The sequence below is a fragment of the Rhagoletis pomonella genome, unplaced genomic scaffold, assembly GCF_013731165.1.
Source record: "Rhagoletis pomonella isolate Grant_MI unplaced genomic scaffold, Rhpom_1.0 Rhpom_scaffold_00005, whole genome shotgun sequence".
In the NCBI taxonomy this organism is placed as follows: domain Eukaryota; kingdom Metazoa; phylum Arthropoda; class Insecta; order Diptera; family Tephritidae; genus Rhagoletis; species Rhagoletis pomonella.
Genome location: NW_023458559.1, coordinates 74,830,794 through 74,849,690, shown reverse-complemented (window position 1 = coordinate 74,849,690; position 18,897 = coordinate 74,830,794). Strand labels below are relative to the sequence as shown.

At 37.6% G+C, this 18,897-nt stretch overlaps 1 protein-coding gene across 1 annotated transcript; it reads left to right on the top strand.

The window, feature by feature from the left end:
- Nucleotides 1-3,300: 3,300 nt before the first annotated feature.
- LOC118740215 (putative uncharacterized protein DDB_G0277255) lies at nt 3,301-17,179 on the top strand. Its single transcript, XM_036471713.1, has 3 exons — nt 3,301-4,640; nt 12,038-13,772; nt 17,070-17,179. Exons 2-3 carry the CDS (start codon nt 12,140-12,142, stop codon nt 17,177-17,179), a joined length of 1,743 nt encoding a protein of 580 aa, XP_036327606.1. The 5' UTR covers nt 3,301-4,640; nt 12,038-12,139.
- The last annotated feature ends 1,718 nt before the right edge of the window (nt 17,180-18,897 follow it).

The window sequence follows — 18,897 nt, the reverse complement described above, 5'->3', positions numbered from 1 at the left end:
GTACCCGTTTAAATTATCCGTTCGCTTTGCAGCATTTGCGTTCGTCGCCTGTGTTCCCGTTCCGTTCGCATTCGTGTCAGTCGAGATTGAGAGTGCGAATTTGGCCTACAGACCTAATTTTACGTCTGCAGCCAAAACAAACCCAATTAAATACGTTAAATTAGTGCAAAATTAAAGTGAAATATATGAAATCAGCTAAATTAGGTGCTGCGTAATGCGATGTGACAATAAATAAATGCGAAAAATGTACAAAATACGCAATAAAAGCGAACAAATTCGCTGCTGATAGTACATACATATGTGCAAATTGCACAATTGTAGAATTTTTTCCTATACTTCTAAAAAAAGTACACAAATTAAAGCAAAGTGAAGAAATGAAGCAGCAGCAGCAGCAGCAGTGTCTTGTGTATGTATGTATGTACATATGTATGTATGTATGTATGCAGGCTCATATGTATGTACATGTGTAGTATATTTATGCCCATAGTGTGAAGTGATTTGAAGAAGTGCAGGGGAGAAGTGGTGCAGTGTGCTAAAGGAATTATCGCGTTCGCGTTCGGGAGCAGCCGCGAAGTTAACGCAAGTGTACCTACATACATACAATAAAACATAAAGAAATAGTGTAGTTGGTATTGCGAATAATGTGCCTTGTTGTTGTGGTTGTTGTTCTTGTGTCATAGCTATTCGGTGTAGAGTGGGACTATTACCCGTATAGGCGAGTGTACGTTCCTCCCACTGCCCCGTGCACCTTTTTTTACATTCACGTACCTACCGCACCGCTTGCAGCTGTGTATACGCTGATGATGATGTTGAGGTCTTGTAGGTATGGTAGCGGCGGCGACGTCGGACGACGAGACGATAACTAGTTGCGACCGCTGCTACAGCTGCAAGCGATTCGTAAGATATTTTTTCAAATTGGACTGCAATTTGCAATCCCATGCTGGAGCTTTCACAGCGGTGCGGGATTAATGTGCTCGTGTGATTTTTCTGAGTGTGTTAATAAATATACTATGTATCGAAATTGAAGAAGAAAACGCGTAGCCAAAAGAAAATTGAAGCCGCAATTAGACGTTTTGCTTTTGCAGCAGCAACGGAAGTGATATTCATCCGCCGCGGTGTACCAAGTGTGCAATTGTAATTCATAAAAGATCTAATAAAAAAACTATCTAAGCACGGGTTTGCATAATTTTCGTAGACTGCAGCACGCTTTTCAAGTTCAAAGCAATCGTGCATGCACGCGTACATACATATGTATATGTATGTGTAGGAGCGGGCACGGAAAAACCAGCTGTGCTGATTGACGCTCCACTCCAACATAGAGGCATAAATGCATTTGGAGCAGCCCAAAATTCAGCTACGCACCAGTAGAACGGTGGAGTTAATAAGAGTAATACTTTATTGGAAAAGTAGAAAATAGCAACTTCAAAAACGGGAAACGAAACTTGCATTTGCAGTGGGGCGCTAGCATCAAACAGCTTCCATATTTTAATGGCAGCGCATAGACGAGGTCTCAGCATTGCGAAAAAATCACTATAAGGTACAGGAATAGCGAACTGCGTGTGCTGCGTGCGTTCGTATCCGTGACCGTGTAGTGTACATACATATGTACGTATCTCTTGCCCTATTTGCTGCTGCACACCGCACTGATACAGAACAATAAAAAGCACACACAAAAAAGAACAAGAAGAAGCAGCAGCAGCAGAAAAATAAGGGGAAGCAAGTTTTTGCAAAAAACGGAGGGGTTAGTGCGGAAATCTATTATTTGCCATTCACTTTGTTCTGAATACACACACACATACACCAAAGCAGTGAGCTTTTACAAGTTGGCGCACTACATACTGGCGGAAACTGTTGCTTGAATGGAAGACGGTAGTGAAGGCGACGGCGAGACAAATCACGAAGCAAAAGTGGAAAATAACAAGCGTTGGGAGCCCCTACCCCCCCTCATATATGTACAAACAAACATACATACATTACCAAACAGATCGCAAAAGCACACTTAGCTGAAGTGGAACTGAGTAAATGTGATTGTTGGTTGGTGCGTGCATAAGCGAGATAGCAAGCGTAACGTTTACTTTGTGAGGCTGAAAGTGGAAGTAGAATTAGCAATAGCGCAAGCTGTCGACTAGAATCCGCACGTCGCATCGCGTCGCCTCGTTTACGCTGTGTGCGTGTGAACGTGTGTGTTTTGTTGTTGCCGGTAGTCGCCAACAATCTTAAGTGAGAACTGCGCCCCAGTGCCTCCACTTCGGCAGCGGTACCCTTAAAAGTGCTAGTTTCGTCATCCTCCAACATTACTACATCACCTAACCTACCCAGCAGTGAATGGAATGCATTCCGCATCGATGCCTCAGTGATGACAAGTAATGGCATTTGATACCACTCTCGATTCTATTTCTATTGAAGTATGCATTGCATTTAACATTGCGTGACATTGGCGGTAAGGTGTGAGGGCTTCTGCTGCATTACCTTTCATCAACGCAGAAATGTCATGCTTTCTGCATTACCTCTAGCAAGCATTACGCTTAAAGTAATGCAGAATGTTTTAAAGCGTAATGCGGAAATTAAGTACTAGACTACTTTTTGGCAAAAAAAAAATCAGTGAATATTTCTATAGAAATGTCTAGCAAAACATTTTTATCAAAATGTAATGCATATAAAATAAGGGTTCGCTATCAATTGCCTGCCAATCGATGAAAGTATGTACTTCGACAAAAAGAAGCAGTTCAAGCATATTGTAATGCGATTGCATTACTTTGGAGTCGACTCTGGAGTAGAGTCCGAACGATTAATCGGCATCGGCATCGGCATCGGCTGGTATCGGCCAAAAGAATCGGCATCGGCCGTTTCTGGCCGATTCTTTTTACTTTTTCCGAAATTTTAACAAATGTTCATCAAAATTTTAGACTAGTTAATCTAATTTTATAGAATTTTTTGAGTACGCAGTTTTTAAAATTTTAGTACAATGAAAGTGCAAGTTTGAAGTAGTTAGGTAAGTGTTGATATTTGACAATTTTATGTTCACGCATTTTCTTCCAAACAAAGTTTGTTAGATTTTTTTTTGTATGGGGGAAAGCCGCAAACCCTTTCACAAAAAAAAATTCCAAAAATCAATAGTAAGTCCTATTTACTTCAAATTTGCACTTCATTAAAATAAAATTGAATGGGCTGCAAAAATGCATACTCAGAATGTTTAAAGAAAAAGTTTGAAATTTTTACTAACATGGTTTTTGTTAGATAACGATCTACGCTTTCATAAAAAAAGAAGCAACATTAAATAAATGAAAGGAAAATAGCCAAAGAATGCTAAAATGTCGTTACTATAAGTATTGTTACGATTATCCTTAAATTACTCGCCGAATTCCTAAATCTTTCGGTTTATTTTCACTGGATTTTCAAATTGTTTACGTTACAAAAATACTTGTATCATTAAAAATCTACAATTACTGTTTATTAAGAAGTTGTATTCAACACAACAGCTTCATAGTCAGCAGAAGCTTGCTTATTTTTACTACTACATATGAGTACAACTAAGAAGCATAAGAAGAAGAAGTAAGCATTGGCATCGGCCAAAAATTGGGTATCGGTCGGACTTTACTCTGGATTTGGTGACGTTCTCATGCAATCGCATTTTCGCTGCTGGGTACTTACCTACCCAGCAATATACATTATTATACTCGTATAGAATTCGCTCGTATGCTTTAATTTCGCTTTTGCTGCTAAATATTTGTATGTATTTGTCTTCTTCAATCATTTTCTTACTCTTTCGCCTTTTTCGATCTACAATTCTACACTTTTACTTCTTGGCACAGCTTTATCGCATATTTTAGATCGCGCTGCGTCCCGTCCATTTGGCCAGCCAACTAAACATCGGTGTGCCAATTAAAAACAACAAAAATCACAACAACAACAATAGAAAAACAACTGCAGTGCCATCACCATTGTGTTCATCCCTACCACATTGTTGCTGCTGTGGTTGTTGTTCGCTCCTACATACATATACATACATATGTATGCAGAAATTCCAGTTTTGTGCTCCTCAACATAATTCTTATTGACTTCTTTACATACGGTGCGCACAAATGTGATATTCTTGCGAAATTTTCATTGTATCCGTTTCCCACCGCGTTCGCGTCGTTCACACTCGATTTCGTGCAGTACGTCTGACATCTGCTTGCACGTACGCATGCACTTGCATGTTTGTTTGTTTGTTCGGTTCTTCGTTCATTCTTCGCTGTTGCTTGTTGGTTCATCCGTCCGTCGGTTTGTCGTCTCGACGGTGTGTGCGTGTTTGTGAGCGTAGAAAGAGTAGAATAAGAAGAAAAAAATACGAAAACAAGAAAACAACTTGGCGAGCACTTTTGCTTTCGGTCCCAACTGGATTTCGTTAGCCGCTTCTTCTTCTGCTTCCTCCTCAATATCTTCACATTGTTATTACATTTGTGCTTCGCAGTAGCTATTCGCTTTCGATTTGCCATTTTATTATTATGTGTTGCTTCGGCGTGCTAAAATAAGCCAGAATCAATGTGAAAAATAAACGAGAATAGAGTGGTAGAAGCTTCGTCGACGTCGACGGCGAAGCCAGTGCTGACAACAGTAGCAATAATAACTAGTGCTTTCCGAGATACTCGCATTATAAGGTAAGCGCTTTGTTTACTTGACTCGTTTACGAACATATTTTTTTATTTTTTATTACAAAGCCGTTTAACCCTTCCGCTCCATGGGTTTTCGCACTAAGTTCAGCAGTGGAATTTTGACAATCGCGATGCTAAGTTTTCGTGACCAAAATTCTCCAACAGGTCTATTCTGCATGTTACCGACAATTTTGTAAACGAAAAATTTTATTAGGTACCGAACAATGTTACCACTTCTGGTCACTGCGATTCTTGGTCAGTCAAAATATGTATTTAGAAATTTAGCTATGAAGATATGTAAAAATTCTGATATTGCATATTGCACGGGGAAATATTTTGTTACCAGCTTATGAGATGGCAATATATAAAAAATTTAAGTGTGTGTTAAGTTCTTCAAAATATTTTTTTTTTTATTTCTTAGATAAGTTTTGGTTATATATAGTTTTATAGATAATGAAATTTTAGTATGATAAAGTTCAAGTTTCAAGCGGCTAAGAAAGTTAACAAAAAAATTTATTAAAAATGAACTTGCAACTTGTACTTTATTATACTAAAATTTAACGATCTTTAAAACTGCATAATCAAAATTTTTCTAAAAACTCGAAAAAAATTTGGTGAAATTTTTTTTAAAACAATTCAAATTTTCTTGTAAATATTTTTTTCGTCTTGGGGGAACCCTAAAATTGTTTTCGACTAGGTTTAACTCCGTAACATTTATTAATTGGAACAGGGGAATCGATTTTCTTCAACATTGCTACTTTTTCCGCGCTTTGCACTAATAAATTTAGTACAAGGATATGAAAGTTCAAAAGTCGGGCGCGACTATTCTCTTGCTAATTATTAGCTTCCATTAAAAAAAAGGAAACAATTAATCAAATTGGTTGAAAAATGAAGGCTCCAGTGAATTATGAGCATTAAATTCCAGTTTTCAGCCACTGTGCAGCGTTGGCTCCCTTTGAACTTTCATAACTTTGTTTAAAGGCACCACCTTTAACGGGACGAGCAACATCACACCTGATATAGAATTAATGCCTTCAAAACCAAGACGAAAATATTCCCTAAAAGGTATTGCACTAATAAGAATATTGTTAGAATTTTGGCGGTTTTGTTAATTTATATTTTTATAATTTTATCTTAAAGTTTTGGAAAAATATTTAAAAATAAAAATACTAAAATTTGGAATAAAATATTTTTGTTCTTCAGGGACTTCAGGAAAAATACTTTTTAAGAAAAAATGTATTTTTATCAAAATTATAATAAACTTCCCAGTTATAAAAAAAAATATTTTCTTGAAAAAAATTATTCTCGCAAAAATAGAAAAATTACCAAAAACTAAGAAGTCAATATTTTGGTCTAAACAACCTTCACATCACAAAGCCGCTTTAGCCCTTCAGGTCCTTGACCAACAAACGAAAAAAATAACTCCAAACCTCGGAACCCTAATTCATTTAGTTAGAAGCTCATCTTACTCCACGTCCATTAAGCGCCGTACAGACCTTTGCCCAGGATTATGTGACATAAAGCTCACAAAGTTTATCCTTTCTCTCAAGAGGGAGGAGGCTAAGCTAGTGGTTGGTGTTCTAACGGGACATTACCTGCTGGCCTTTGAACTGGCTCTAATCAATGATAAGATCTGTAGGTGATGCATAAAGAAAGAGAAGACAGTGGAGCACATCCTCTGCGATTGACCTGCCCTTAGCAAATAACGGATTAGGCTTTCTGCCTTATCTGGAAGCCGCCGCAAGGAAGGGTACAACGAGCTGTTCCAGTTTCCCAAAAGGACAAACCGAGCAGACTTGAAAGCAAGGTTTGACGTGTCTGAAAGGTGTCAAGTATGCTGGGAGCATAGCTTTTACACCTTTCCGCCGAATCTCTATCTCTCTTCAGATGGTTCAGCGAGACACCTAGTCTTTAAGCCCATAATAAACTCTTCCCCTTCCCTCTTTATCACCAACCGGACTAGGGTAGATACAAGTATGTATGTATTTCGAAAGCGTTTTTATAACTATCCATTATCCATAACTATTATTTTGAGACATACATATATGTATATTAGGGTGATCCAGATAAACTAACCTAACGAATTTATGGCCTTTAAAGGACCTATTTTCTGCGAAGAAAGTTCTCCCTCTCGGAAAATTTTTTATTCGAATTTTGAGAGGTGTCGGTGGGCATTTGAAATTTCCCATGTAAATAACATGAACTTTTTTCACTAAAAATTATATAACTATTGAACCATTTGAGAAAAAAACATATTCTTGTTAGGCATTTAATTCCCGAGTTGATTCGGATCAACGCTGCCGTCTGTTTATGCTTTTAGAGACGAATTTTCTTCTCAGTAAATAGGTCCTTTTAAGGCCATAAATTCGTTAGGTCAGTTTATTTGGATCACCCTAATGTATATGCATACATACGGTGGCGAAAGTGTTAATATAGAAGAGACATTTTGGCAAGTTTTGGTAATTTTTCTTTGTTTAAAATAAGTTTATTATTTTTTATGGAAATGTAGCCTTTTATTTTGTAAGCGGCATAAGTCTCTATCGTAATAAACTAACAAAAAACCCGTCCACCTTTTGTTAATGAAGTTGAACGAATAACCGACAAGTAACCGATCATTTAAGGACAAGAGGAGTGAAGTGACTTATGCCACTTTCAAAAAAAAAAAAATTCAAACTTTGTAGAACATTTATAAAATTTTCCCGAATTTTTTCAAGTGTTCATCAAAATTTAAAATTTTTTGATCAGATTTTTTATAATTTCTTTGGGTATGCAGTTTGTTTACGAATTTTCTTCCGTATAAGTATCTATGTACATAAATATGTTCAACAATTTTTTTGTATGCTGGAAATGACCAACACCTCCCACAAACAAAAAAAATCCAAAAATTAACGGCAAGTCCTACCTACTTCAAACTTGCACTTTTCTATACTAAAATTTAATGGGCTACAAAATTTGGAAAATCCGAATGTTTCTAAGAAATCTAATTAAAAAGCGTAAAATTTTGATGAAACTTTGTGGAATTTTCCTAACAAGTTTAAATAAACGAAATAATGCTAAAATATCTCTTCACTATTTATATTTTCGCCACTGTATATAAAAATGTTATGTGCGTTTATTCCAAGATACATTCTTGTTCTTATTCCAAAATCTCGAGAACGGCTGAACCGATTTGAATAATTATAATTATTAATAATAATAATAATAGAATGGCGCTTACACATACATACATATGTTAGTATTTGGCCGAGGTTCTCCTCCGATTTGTGGCGTTCGCCTTGATGTTGTCATACAATGAGGAGGCACCTACAGTTTTATTCCGATTCCGAATAGCGATTGTATTTTTATGAGAAGCTGTTTTTCATGACAGAAATATGTATACTCGGAGGTTTTCCATTGCCTGCCGAGGGGCTAAGAAAAAGGCTTTTTTCTATATTTTTTTGCGATGTTGCTTTGACCAGGGTTTGAAACCAGGCACCGCACGCACTGCTAACTACTAAACACAATTTATATAATCATTATTGGATTGTTCGCTATAATGTCAAAATCATTTAAAAATAAAAAAGTTGAAGCGTTGCCACCTGTTTAAAAAATTAATCGATTAATTAGATTGATAAAATAAATAAAATATTACAATATGGGTATCAAGCCAAAGGAGTTTAAGAGAGCTTACATTCGAAACTATTTTTGAGGATGGTTGCCATTTGTTTGTACATTTAACTCAATTAAATTTACAAAATAAACGACAGATTCAAAATAAATAGTAATGACTGAAAATATTAAAATTACGTAAATGAAATAAGTACTCGTATTATATAATTGGTACCAAACGAAAAGTGTTTGGGGAAGCTTTACTAGATATTTTTAGGAAGCTTTTCAATTCCACTTAATTGAATAATGAATATACAATTTATTATCAACGAAGAGTTGATTTACAAATTACGCAACGACAAAAAAGCTACTCCTACAAAATAAAATAGTAACAAAAACCGTAAAGAAAACATTAAAAAATATCACATGAAAGCTGTTTAGAACATCATTGACATTCTTATCACCATTCTTTAACATTATCAACAGTTAACTTATAATCATAAATAATTTCATAGCCTATAACGTACGGTATCGGTCATATCTATAGGCAAGGGCGTAGCCAGATAGGGGCGGGAGAAGGGGAGGAGGGGCGTTGGCAACTTTTTCACAAGAAAGTCTGCGTATCAATTGTGTACTGCTAAATATAACAAGGCGGATGTTCATCTTGGCTTTAATGACAATTGCTAAATATTCTACGTTGCTGGAACCTACAGCACACATTTTGCAAATGAGATAATAACTAGATCTCATCGCCGCTGGTCAGCATATTGAAAATATTTTGGAATGATCGCAAGAATGCAGAAAGAGGCACTACGTACGGAGTAAATTAAAAAATCTCGTTTGATTACAGCCCATCTAGGAGTAGAAATTTCTCTACCACGTTTAGCAGGTAAACAATAAAAAAACAGAAGTAACCCCCATCGGTCAAAGCAAATGAGTACTGGCGACGGTCTGTAATAAAATCGTATCTGGATTCGTTAACGGCATCCTTGCAACTGCGCTTTTCCAATGAAAATACTCCAGCTTTTTCGCTGTCTAGATTGCACCCATTGTATTCGATTAAAGCTCTACCCAGAATTGCAGCGGACGACGGTAAACCAGTCGTTGGTTAACCTCTGTATAATTGCGGCGGCAGCGTTTTTACCACGGACGTTTTTCGGTTGATTCAATTTTATTTGTATTTTTACCGCCCAGCGGGGACGGCATAATGTTGAGTGAGTGTTGATTGTAGTAATTTTTATTATTTTAACAAGTTTGCCAATGTTTTCTTCAATTTTTTCTTCCAGAAAATCTACATATCGTCGCCTGAAGGGCAAAAAGACGTAACAAAATCGCCACTGAAATAGAAAAAGTCGTGACTAATATTTTTATTTTTTGTTTTTTATAAAATGATGTGGGGAGTTGTAATTCGATGAAATCCTTCATATAAATCAAAAAGTGAATTTTGAATTATTTATTAGTTATGAGTTTTTGCATTTCAGCGATGGTGTTTGTTACGTCTTTTTGCATTTCAAGTGACGATAAGTACAAGCACGTACCGAAAAAATATTCAATTTCAATGAAATTTTTCCTTACACACGCTCATTTTTATTTTTACTCTCCCGAAAACTTTGACTTTTGTAGGTTTGACGTCAAATTGGCTTCTACCTGTTTTATTGTACCATGGTCGTGCGCCGCAATTGTGTTTAATCTGACGGAATTCACTGCGGCAACTACCGTCGTCCGCTGTAATTTTGGGTAGAGCTTAAGTGTTCCAGTGAAAAGATACAAAAGAAAGCGAAGCATTTCCAACAGATTAAATGATCTAGTTATGGGCAGTGAACTCATTCATTGGTACAATTTATAGAAGAAAGAGAATAATAAAAAAATTATAGTTTAAAAAACTAAAACCTCGCTATTATAATTTCCATTCGTACTGTCAACAGGTATGTAACTTGATAATAGAAATCGCTGCATCTTTTAGGCGCATCAATATTACATAGTTACATCACGAGCTAATAAAAGGGAGGTAAAAAGACTTTGTCCGAAGAAGATTTGAAGGATGTTGAAGTTGTTGATCTATTTAAAGAAGAAAACGAATTTCTACCAACGATAAATAGGTGTATTTCTATTTTGAGCGCTTTTCCATGCACAACAGCGACCGTGTGCGATCTTTTAGTACACTTCGTAGTGTAAAAACCTGGCTCAGAAGCAAAACAGGAGAAGAAAGGCTTTCAGGATTATGCCTCATGAGCGTCCATAGAAATCTCGTTACCGAAAACTGCGAGATGGTTCAGAAGGAAATAATCGAAAGTTTGCTGAAAATTCGAGACGTTTGTTATTAGCGTAAAAATGATTATATAAAAATATATTAAAAAAATTAACAAGTATATTTCGTTTGCCCCCCCTTACATCAGATCTTGGCTACGCCCTTGTCTATAGCACCCCATTTTAAAGTTATATTGTTCGCCACCTATGGTTATTTATTTCATTTTAAGAATTGTCATTTAAATCACAGTTCATTCTCTAACAAAACCCATATACTTAAACCAAACTTTAAAACTTTGTAGAAACTTACAAAAAAATGCCAGAATTTTTTTGATTATACAATTTTATAGCCCATTCAATTTTAGTGTTGTTGATTTTTTAGATTTCTTTTGCCGAAGCAAATGTGAAAAAAATTCTAAAGAATCAACGGTAGTTTTTGGCCACTTGAAACTTGCACTGTGCATATCGAACAGCTGATTGCAGTTTACCAACTACCAGAAAAGTTTGTAAGCTTCCTTCACGATAATTCGGTAACCGGTACACCGATAATAAAATAATTTTACACAAACAAAATAGGTATATTGGGAAAATTACCGAACACCGAGTACCAAGCTCGCTGTGAAGACCCCTACTTTAAAACTGGATCAAAAGCTTCAAAAACTTCAAACCAGTGGAGTTCAACTATTTAAAAGCAGTTGTGTTTTACATTATAATTTTAAATTGTCGTAAGCAATTGCAAATCCACTTTTATTAACCCGTATGCAATGTGCGTTCCATTTGGTTTCGTAATGTGTGGTCATATTTATTCGGCCGTATGTAAAAAAAAAAATACTATAAACAAAATATTGACGATTTTTTAGCCGAAATGACGATTTTTTTAGGGGAAAGTGACGATTTTAAAGCGAAAGCTTTCGGCAACGCTGCTTGTAATTTATCACACTAAAGTTGAATAGGCTATAAAACTGTATACTCAAACAAAAAAATTCGAATACATCTAAAAAAAAAGTTTGAAATTTGGGTGAAAATTTGTGGAATTTTTTTAGTTTTTTTCAAGGGTTTTTTACACAATGATCTGTATTTTAATTGAAAATTCTGAAAAATAAATAAAATAACATAAGTATAATAGGGTGCAATAGATATCAACGATACTGTATATTGCAAGGAAAGAGAATTTACCTGCTTGAACGTTGAGTTTTTCCGACTTTAAATTATATATATAAAAAGTCTCGAAAAATATCTTAACTAGTCCCGAAATGGTCCTGAACAAGCTCCGTCCTTTAAGACTTAAAACTAGTATAATTACAAAGGCTCAATATAATATTTATAGATGACTTAAACAATTTTTCTCTCTCATAATTACGAGTATTATAAAAGGACTTTTATGTACATATAATTCTTAAAAAAAAATTTGATGAAATTTTTAAAACTACACCGTGAAATAATTATTATTCTGGGTCGCTTGTTTTATTTATTAAGCTTAACCCATTATGAAAATAACCTGAACATTAAAAAGCTTTCGATCTTAACTGTTCTTTCTACATCACTTTCTTTCTGTTCTACCTTTTCAGGAATCGTACCTGTGACTTAACAAATTTTACATAGAAAATATATGCACAATCGAATAACTTAACAAATCTCAGAATAAGTGTTTCCCATTACTTCGTCCTGCAATGGACGGCTTTAACGTTCCAATGTTGTCCGATAATGGCTATAGTAGTAACAGTAGCAACAACACACCACAAACACATACACATCATCACAAAGATCAAATGCTTAGTGCTGGCAGTGCCCCAGCCACGCCATTCATATACGACCACCCCGCCAGCCATAAAGGAATCAACCAAGTGTCGGGCAGTTTGAAGTCCACCAACGATTATGCCACCTTCACCAATTGCATTCAACAATCCGCGTTGCTCGATCACCGTACAGTCGATGCTAATATCGATGGTGTTTCGCTCAGCAGCCTATGTGACCTGAAATTTCCCAGTTCACCTTCGGGTGATAGTAATTTTAAGAATATTTCACTTATAAATATCGAGGCTAATCAGGTGCTAGTGCCAGCGAAAGGTATCGCTGCAAGCGATTTGATTACCGATGGCGTCGGCAATGGCATTGAGCCGACTTTTTCAAATATTTTATATGCCAAGGACGACGTTATCATAGAAACGAAGGATATGCGCGCCGACTGCGACGCAGCTCAGGTGACACACGTGACGCACTACTTACCCCTGAAAGCCATCAATGATGCTGAGACGAGATTTCCAAAGGCCACAGTCACGGTCACGGCTGCTGCTGCTGCTGCACCAACGGTGACTACGCTGAATGCCAGTGCAATGGCTGGGGTGCAGACGGTGAGTACAAAGTCGAGTGCTGGGGATGGTGGCGGCAGAAACAACAACAACAACACCAGTGGTCGCATGAAGCGGGGAAATGCTGGTAGTAGAAATGGGCGCACAGCTGCAAATCGCCAACGACAACAGCAGCAACAGCAGCAGCAGCTGTTACAACAACAACAGCAGCAGCAGCTACAAATACAGCCAGCGGAAGCTATTACTCACACTGTAACAACGGCAGGGCGTGGCGACTACTTGTCAGCTAGTAGTCTTAACGTTTTCGTAACGGATAACCAGGCGTTAAGTGATTTCCACAAAAGTTCAGCTGATAATCGAATCACAACAACAACGTCCACAATAATAACCACTGCCACTGCCAGCAGTAAGAGCATCACAACAAATGCCAATAATAATTTCATTGCCAGCAATCATAGCCAGATTGCCAGCGGTAGCTGCAACAACGCCGCCAACACCACCAATACCAATAGCACTAATAATAACAGCAATAACAACTGCAACAAAAACAATGTACAAAATATGAACAGTATTGCAACAATGGGGCATAATCGGGCAACAGTTTTGCAGCCTGTTGTCGATGAGACGAAAACGTTGGGCTCACCCACCCAGCAGCAGCCAGGGCTGCAACAACAGCCACAACAGCCACGGCGGCCTGCTGCAGTAATCGTATCCACCTTGTCGAAAGGCAGCTGCATTAGCAAAAGCAATAGTGTCAACATAAATATCAATCATGCCAACAACAATAACAATGTAAGTGGCAACAATAGCACAATGTCACCGATTTCTATAGATGCTGCCACAGAGCCAGAGATACAACAGTCACCACAGCAGCAGCAGCAGCACCAGCAGCAGCAGCAACAGCGGCAACAACAGTTGCAACAAATGCATTCAGCAAATGTTAGCACAGAATGTGATTCACTATCGTCCATGGATATGAGCGATGGTAGTTTTGGTGAGTATTTTTTGTTTTAACAAAAATGTATGCATTTTCTTCTTGTGTTGTTGGAATATATTTATTTAGAGTTGGCAATATTCTGTTGGTGTTTAGTGATTTTTCAGGTTAATAAAAAAAAAAAACCAAACGAACATAAGGATTGAAAAAAATCGCGATACTTCGTCAAAGTGTTAAAAACAATTAAAAAAAAAAATATTCTCAAATTAAAGAAAAATAAATACATAAATATATAAAATAACTTTCCATAAAAAACTTAATTTTTTAGATGAACTAAATAAGAAAAAATTATAAATGGAGTGTGATTATTCGAGAGCTTAAAAATTCCGAAATTTATCGCGACATAGAAAGAATCATTGTGCTCCACCATCAATAAATGTGCTCCAAAGTGCTTAGTCAAGCTTAACAACGGAAACGAAGTTTTTAAAATTATGCCATATATTTAAAATTTGGCATAAAATACGACAACTACTAGATAAAACAACCAAACAAGGGTCAGGGTTGAACTTTAACTTAATTTGTTTTTCATATTTTTGCATAAGGCTTTAAAGTAAGAACTGCGCATCGATTTTTGTTAACTGAAAAATTCATAAATTTTTGGTTGTTACTGAACATAGATTTTTAGTAACTTAAAAGCTGGGCATAAATATATATGGCAACACGAAAACTGGACATAAATCTTTGTGAATTTAGAAGTTGGACATAAGTAAATTTTTGGTTAGTTAAAACTGTAAATTTTTTTTTTGTAATGTGGAAACTGCACTTTAAAAATTAGTTACTTAAAATTGGACATTATTTTTCGTAATTCAAAACTAAGGTATACAAATATGGGCATTTAAACGTTGACAAATTTTTTATTAATTTATAAACTGATCATCAATTTTTAGTAACTTAAAAGCGGGGCATAAATATATGGTAACATAAAAACTGAATATATATGTTGGGGTATTTAAAAGCTAGACGTAAAATTCTTGGTTAGTTAAAATTGGAAATATTGTTTTTTTTTTGTTAATGTAGAAATTGGAGTTAAATATTTGGTTACTTAAAAACTTGACATAATTTTTCGTAATTTTAAATTATGGGCGTTTAAAAGTTGATACCTTTTTTTGTTAATCTAAATACTGAACATATAAAAAACAGCAAATAAATTTTTGTCATGAAAAAACTGAACATTCATTTGGGGTAACTGCTGAACATCAATCAATCAAGGTCTGACTACTACAGTATAGGGTGACAATAAATAATATGAACTAAAGTTTTTGTTTCATAAACTTTTTAAACGGAAACTATTCATAAAAAAAACTGTAAATAACTGGTTTCAAGGTGGCCATCCTTGGTGAAGATACAGAAGTCTAAACGTGATTAAAAATTTCGACTATGGGCATAGGTTTTATGGAGACAATTTTTACCATTCTCGAAGCTGCGATTGCTTCAGTGCTTCCAAACTTTTGGTGGCGCTTAGCACATGCTCTGGCCTCAAAAATCAACCACACACTGTAGTCCATTGGGTTAAGCTCCGGCGAGTAGGGCGGTCATTCCGCATACGAGCTGGAGTCTGCGTCATTCTCGCTTTGTTCAAACGTCCATTCCAAATCGCCTGCTGTCGTCCTGCTGTGCGCACGGACTCGAGAACGTCGCGGCGATACACCCCCCGATTGTTCTTGCCTTGATCCACGAAAACCAGGGGAGTCCGCTGCTGGCGCAAATTATGCCCAGACCATAACTGACTGCGGATTTGGAGGCATTCGACAATTGCTGAGGTACCAGGAGTCTCTATGGACCAGCTCCTGCCGTTTCAATGGTTGTGCGCTTGTTCTCGTCGGTAAAGAGAATGTGCTCCCATCGATGATTTGCAGGTTCGACGCTTAAGTGTTCGACATCTTTGTACTCTCACATGCTTGCTTTTGTCCGTGAGGAACTAAACTTTTTGGAGCTTGTACGCCGTGAGGTTTAGGTCCTTCTTAGTTACTTGCCGCACCGATTTAAGGTTGATCCGGGTCTCACGAGCGATTTTTCTCATGGATACCCTCGAATTTCGTTGAACTCGCTTTGGAAGCATTGAAGGGGCGCTATGTCCTTTTCTGTAACGGTCATTGAACCGTCGAACTGCGACTGACACTGTCATTTTTGCAACACCAAGCAAGCGAACAATTTCACATTTCAGTCCAGCTTTTTATCAGGGATTATGCCAAGGTACCTAGCAGATTCGCTTAGGTTATGCGTCACTGTTTTAAACTAAAATATACCGAAAATTTTTAAGCTCCAGCAATTTTGTAACTAAATTTTCTTTTTACCAGTACATTCTTTCACAATCACAGCACCTTTGCATGCCAGCCAACGCTTTAAATATTTAACCCAGTTTCTAGTACTCTAAAGCCCTTTATCCTTGAAATGCTTTAAAATCTGACCTTTCCTCAGCGTGAAAGAGAGAAAAGCCTTTAAGTCAGCTTTTTCCAACGCGAAAAACAAAACTAGTAGAAAATAACAAATTTGCTTGCTAGACAAGGTTGCCGTTTCTGCCAGTGATCGGACTTCTACCACATTGTGGTAGATCTGCCACTTTTTTGAGCATCTACCACATGTACCACACAAGGTCTGCAATCTACCACATATTCGCGTTTTTGAGTAGCTTTATTTTTGCTCGACATAAACGTGGGTTTATTGTGTTAAATTGCAAAATATATGATTTATAAAAAGAATTAATAGCGAAAATGATAAAAACTGGCGATTTTTGTGAAAGTATTAGCAAATTTCAGTGCATCTAAAGTTTCTAAAGCGTGGTTTACTTTTTCTTGAGATTTGTCAAAATCGGCAAATCCCAAGTAGCGGTTTCTGGAACGAGCCACATTTATTCGCTACATCGTGATGTGATAAAAAGAAAAGCTGGCAGCACTCCGCAAGGTTGCAAAAAATGTATGTTCGAAAATTATCTTGATATGGAAGGAACCGCTTTAGACTGCCAAGGAAAAAAATTGCCAAAACTCAACGCAATTTTTAGCAACTTCAATCTTGCACTTTATTATACTAAAATTAATTTTGTTTTAGATTCAAATTAAAATGTTTGCAATTTAGGTGAAATCTTGCAGATTTTTTTGAATTTTTGTACAAAGTTTGATCCAAAACCTGATATCGACCACATTGTTTTGAAATCTACCACAATTTTTTCCAGATTCTACCACACACATTTGTCTTGAAGTCCGATCACTGGTTGCTGTTGCTGCTGCCGCCGGTGCAGTTGTGCGCCGCTGCGTATTATGTTTTGGTTTCAAATTCTATGCATTTATCCAATAATAATAGACGTCGCACATATTGAGGACCTTGCAAACGATGCACTTGTAAAAATTGTTATGCTTGCTGCAATAACAACAGCAACAGCAACAACAACCACAAAAACAACATGCAATTAATGGTGTGTTGGCCCAATTCAACTTGGGTGGTGGCCTTGCTGTGGCTATTTGATTTGTTAGCGTTGACATTGACCCATTTCCAGGTGTCGCCAGCGACGGCGACGAGTGAGTGAGGTGAATGAATAGGTGTGCGTGTGTCTGTTTGCGGCGACGCGCGAAAAGTGTGTCAATGTCAGACGGCGGCGGCGAAGGCATTAAATGCAACTTAGCAATGCAATGCAGTGGCGGAGGCAGCGACTGCAGTAGTTGTGCATGCGAAAGCGAAAGCTAGTTGGCTGGCTGGCTGGCTGGCAAGCTAAGCCGCCCGACTGTTAGGCGTGAAGCCGAGTCGCAGCGCTCATTCTTCTGCTTGCATTTGAAATTTTTTGCTGCTGCCAGCTGCTTGCTTGCATGTCTAAAAGTTTAGTCTGATGAATGTGCATTTATATGTACAGTATGCATGTATTTACGTGCATAAATGTGTATGACGCCGTAGTGCTGTGTGCGCGCATACATATGTATATAAATACCGACCAAATGACCTCCGTTGCAATGCATCCTTGTATTCAATCTCCAATATTAGAAGCGCCGCACTGCACTTGACCTAAATTGAAAGCGTCATGTTCCAATTACGATTCTGAATGAGCGTGCGAGTGTAACAGCAACAGTAACAGTGTGTGCAAGTGCAAGTGCAAGCGCTAGTGAGCGGTGTTGACGTGCAACAATGCGGTTGCACTAAAAATGAAAAATTATATCTACTAACAAATCAGCGGTTGACGCGCGCCGCCGTAATAGTTAGAACAACAACCGAAATAGTCACGCCGAGTTGTACATTGAGTAGACAGCGCGCGCTTGATACGCGACAGTAGCGCGCGCGCGGAAGGCGAGCGGTCTCTAGGCGACCTTGTGCCATTTTTGTTAAAATACAACGAATGCGTGCTAAGGATAAATATGCATAGTATGTAAGTATGTGCAGTGCCGCGTCGCGCCGCGCGTCTGTCTGAGCGTTAGCGTCAGCAGTGGCAGTGGCAGTGACAGTGGCAATGATAGTTGCAGCGGCATTAGAGAAAAACTAACGAAAACAAAAAAAAAATAATTGCAATTGCGGTCGGCCGCCACACTCAGTCGCAGCGTGACAACACACAACAGCCTACTTGCATAGATATGCAACTTATGTGCATGCCGCTTGCGACGTTGACCCTGAATAACTAGCAACGCCAACTTGTGTCTTGTGCTTTTTTTTTTTGTTGTCGCTGCTGCACTCTCCATCTTGACGCTGCCTAGTTCTTATCACTTTTGAAGTGTGTCGAAGGTTCAAATGCTACAAACTGTATTACTTTAGTTATTTTCTATTCTAGATGTGTATTTTTCCCCCTACATGTATGTAATACGAGCTAGCTGCCGTAACTCTAGCTATTGCTGGATTTGTTTATGTTGATGGCGGCGCGCGGCTGAGGCTGTAAAGAGCGCGCACATGGTGTATGTTAAATGCTCCATGTACCACTAATTGATATTTGCAACATTCAACGCACATACATACACACTGACTCGTTAACTCACTCAAGAGCATACGCACTAAACCACATCAGCCGCACAATGCCACAGCGCGGCATAGACATACTATAATCACAATTGATGACATTGATGGATGTCACAGTGGCTGCACAGCGCACAAACGTACATATTGATGAGACTTGTTGTGTGTGTATTGGGGCGCATAGTTTGTGGTGTGGGAGGAA